Source organism: Sinocyclocheilus rhinocerous, unplaced genomic scaffold, assembly GCF_001515625.1.
Source record: "Sinocyclocheilus rhinocerous isolate Xijiao unplaced genomic scaffold, SAMN03320098_v1.1 scaffold809, whole genome shotgun sequence".
NCBI classification, from domain to species: domain Eukaryota; kingdom Metazoa; phylum Chordata; class Actinopteri; order Cypriniformes; family Cyprinidae; genus Sinocyclocheilus; species Sinocyclocheilus rhinocerous.
In genome coordinates, this window is record NW_015652299.1 from 792257 (window position 1) to 796067 (window position 3811).

The 3811-nt window shown below is 36.3% G+C and overlaps 1 protein-coding gene across 2 annotated transcripts in view; it reads right to left on the reverse strand.

Annotated features, from left to right (window-relative positions):
• LOC107714534 (PR domain zinc finger protein 10-like) overlaps window positions 1-3811 on the reverse strand; it is a 25355-nt gene that overhangs the window by 13292 nt on the left and 8252 nt on the right. For both annotated transcript variants that reach the window (XM_016520393.1, XM_016520394.1), the window contains exons 4-9: window positions 3146-3205; window positions 2928-3032; window positions 1977-2157; window positions 1593-1834; window positions 1304-1504; window positions 839-911 (exon numbers count right to left, since the gene is read on the reverse strand). In XM_016520393.1, coding sequence (XP_016375879.1) covers window positions 839-911; window positions 1304-1504; window positions 1593-1834; window positions 1977-2157; window positions 2928-3032; window positions 3146-3205 — 862 coding nt within the window. The remainder of the gene's footprint in view (window positions 1-838; window positions 912-1303; window positions 1505-1592; window positions 1835-1976; window positions 2158-2927; window positions 3033-3145; window positions 3206-3811) is intronic.

A 3811-nucleotide genomic window follows, 5' to 3' on the forward strand; every position in this document is an offset into this window, starting at 1 on the left:
ACATTCACATTACATGATTTGACTGATTTTTACGTAGAAAGGGCGACAGCGCACCGCATGAAAAGAAATGATCAATTATGTTTTCATAACCGCTGGCCAAATTAAAAAACTAAACTAAAATTAAATCTCATCGTCTTTGAGAGCAAGGGGGCCCCCTGGTGTTTCGGGGCCCTATGCAGCTTGCGTATTTTGCGTATAGGGAGGATCGGCTCTGCTAAAAATGACTATGAAGTATAGCAAGTGCAGGAAGTCACAAAGTCTCATGTCATTTAGAAATAAATAAATAAGCCCAGACACCAACAGCCTAGTATGGTTAATTATTTAAACACTTAACTAGTTAACTACAAATTAAGTTAATTATTAATGGTATAATAATTAAATAATGCATTAAATATTTTGGCATTTTTTTAGATTTAATTTAAAAATGACATTTTTCAATTCCAAAGGTGGAGTGGGGTATGAGTGGTTATGAACGAATGAATGAAACGCATTTGTCCATGTTTCACTCCGTCTCGATTTGCGCTCGCGGAAAGCGCTTGAGAAACAGTGTCTCTTCCGCGGCTCGGTACGCTTTCAACTCGTTTTTTTAGTCTCGAGCAAGACTGTACAACATTCACATTACATGATTTGACTGATTTTTACGTAGAAAGGGCGACAGCGCACCGCATGAAAAGAAATGATCAATTATGTTTTCATAACCGCTGGCCAAATTAAAAAACTAAACTAAAATTAAATCTCATCGTCTTTGAGAGCAAGGGGGCCCCCTGGTGTTTCGGGGCCCTATGCAGCTTGCGTATTTTGCGTATAGGGAGGATCGGCCCTGACAATAACAATTTACCTTTTCTCTCTTCATCTGTGACATCATGAACCTTCTGGTTGACAAACTCGGCATATGATGCAGCGTACCACACCTGGAATAGAAGACTAATGTGAATTTCATTACTTAAAATATTAAACTAAAAAAAAAAATTATTAAAACTTATTTTATTTCTGCTAGTTGCAAAGGAAACATTACTCATTTTCATTTAGTTTAAGTTGAAGTATTAAACTGAAAAAAAACTATATACACTTAAAAATAATAATAAAAATGACAAAAACTAAAATTGAAAATATAAAAATAAAATCTAATTCAAAATATAAAAAAAAACTACAATAGTATCTTCAGTGTTAATTAACACTGGTAGCAATCCATTGCACAACAAATAAATAAATAAATAAATAAAAATACTACTAATACAATTTTTTAGTAATTTTTTCCCAGCCTTTTGTTTGATATAGATGACAAGTTTTCCTTTCAGCCCACCTTAAGCTCCTGTTTGGGCTGAATGTTCTTAATGGTGGTGTAAAAAATGTCCGATCCGTATTGATAAGCCACCAGGTTCTGCTCCATGTGATTCTGGGCCGGACGGACAAACATCATCCAGTTACATCGCTCCTCATTAGACAGGTCAAACCAGAGGTCCTCTGCCCTCTCGCCTTCTTTCTCAGGGTCTAGCATGTATAACTACACAGGAGCAATGCAGCAGGATGTGAGACTTTTAAATGCTTTTTTTATTTAGAATAAAAGATTAGGGTTTACTGGTTTGTCATACTTTCAGGTGAATGTGTGTGTCCTGCAGTTCACTCTGTCGCACCAGCGGCCCCTCTATAGGACCGAACTGTGTGCGTTTGGGTATACGTCTCTTGGTAAACACTCCGTCCAGGAAGCGGTCGATATACAGGACGAGAGGAAGACTGGCCCGAGCCTTGGACATCACAGGGCGGTTCAGGATGGGGTGCAGCGGACCGTGTTTCATGCATGCTCCAAGATTAGCATTATTACAGTCTTCACACCCTACACATAGAAATAATAACACACGATCACATTCAAAAGTGACTCATGTATGTATGTATGTACCTTGCATTTTGCAAGAGAATTAAAAATGATTTCCTTTCTCCACACAGTCTTAAGAGTTCAGTGTTAATTGTCTACTCACAGAGGTTCTGAGGGGTGAACGGCTGGGGTGTCCTGGGTTCCCAGTCGTCCATTTCAGAATCGTCACTATCATTGTCTTCTTCCTCATCCTCTGAATCCACAGTGGAATCTGTGGCCCCCAGGGGACTCGATGAGGCCTCCGGCATGTTAGGGAGAGCTGCATTAGTCACTGCAAGTTGGCTCTGTTAGGAAAATAATCAGTGTCTAGTCAATCGGAGGTTAATCTTGCTTCACTAATGCAAATGATGTTTTATATTCTGTAGTCTCATGCCTGTGAACAATGTTAAGAAGACTTTCAGGTGAACAGTTCAGTATTTCCTATTAATTAGCTAGACTGTGGCAGCCATAATGGACTGAAAATAATTTTACAGTTCTCATAATAACATATAAAGATAAAAGTGTCTGTCAATCAAACTAAGGAAGCACAGCACTGTGTTCATGCGAGCAGCTCATGAGTCTGTGTTTTCAGTGTCTCAGAGCAGCTTGAAGCAAAATGTCTGCATGTGTGAATTTAATGTACACTTGGGAACGCGACGTGAGTCACTGTGCCAGTTATGCTGTATTTTCACATTTGCATAATTTCCATCATTTTTGTGGACAGATGATTACAGTATTTTACTAGATTTGTAATAAGGTGCTTTTGCAAACCTGTTTTCACATAAATTGCATTTTTTTGCCAAAATAAAAGAGTAACTCATGAAAGTGAAGAAATGTAGACATTATTATTGTAATTTTACTACTGTAAAGTAAAATAATTAGTACTTATAAAAATAAACTACTTTTGAAATAAATAAATAAATAAATTAAGATATTTCATTTAAATTATTACATTTAAATTTGATTGGCTTCCTAAAATCACCTAATACACTATCACTACTAAAAAGAGGTTTGAGTCCACAAGTCAATGCAAAGACACAAAATCCTGCAGGATATGTTAGCAGTGCAGTTTCACCTGTGCCACAGGTTCCAGGATCGCCTGTGGGCCATCAGCTACGTTACTCAATACGTGTAGATTTGCAGTGTTCATGTTCTGCCCGCTTGGAAGCAGCACAGTCACCTGAGGCAACAGATAATGTTAGTGGTCAACATCAATGGCCATTCCCTAAAAGATAACATTTGCACCCCCATGCCATTGTTTATAAGGTTAAAAAAAGAAAAGAAAATAACTACCTGTTGTGTTGTTCCATCTTGCTGAATGTAGGCCACTTGGGGCTGATCTGTAAACACCGCCTGAACAGGAACGAAAAAGTGCAGTAAACCTGAGTTACAGCAGGAGTACATATATAAATATTGCTCAGTCAGCCACTAGGGATGTAACGATTCACTCAACTCACGATTCAATTCGATTCACGATTTTGATTTCACGATTCGATTCGATTCACGATTTGTTTTAACAAAATGAGATTTAAGACAAATTATAAATTAAATGTGTCCTTTTATTATTGCTTGGACAAAATACTGTAGGTTTCTTTGTGAAATTGAAATATAACACTATAATAATATACTAATATAGCACTTGCATTATTATTGCTCTTTTGTTGGTTTTGATTGCTTCTATTGTCCTCATTTGTTAGTCACTTTGGATAAAAGTGTCTGCGAAATAACAAAATTTTAATATAATGTAAATGTAAATAACAAACCTAAACTGAAATTTTTAAATTTTTTAAAAAATGTTTAAAAAATTTAAAAAATTTTTTAAAACAAGCCCCAAATCAAATAAATAAGTAACACAAATAAAATAAATCTCTTCATATAAAAAAACTAAGGCTTTGTCTGTGCTCTTTCCATTTAAAGGGGTCATATGATGCGATTTCAAGTTTTCCTTTCTCTTTGGAG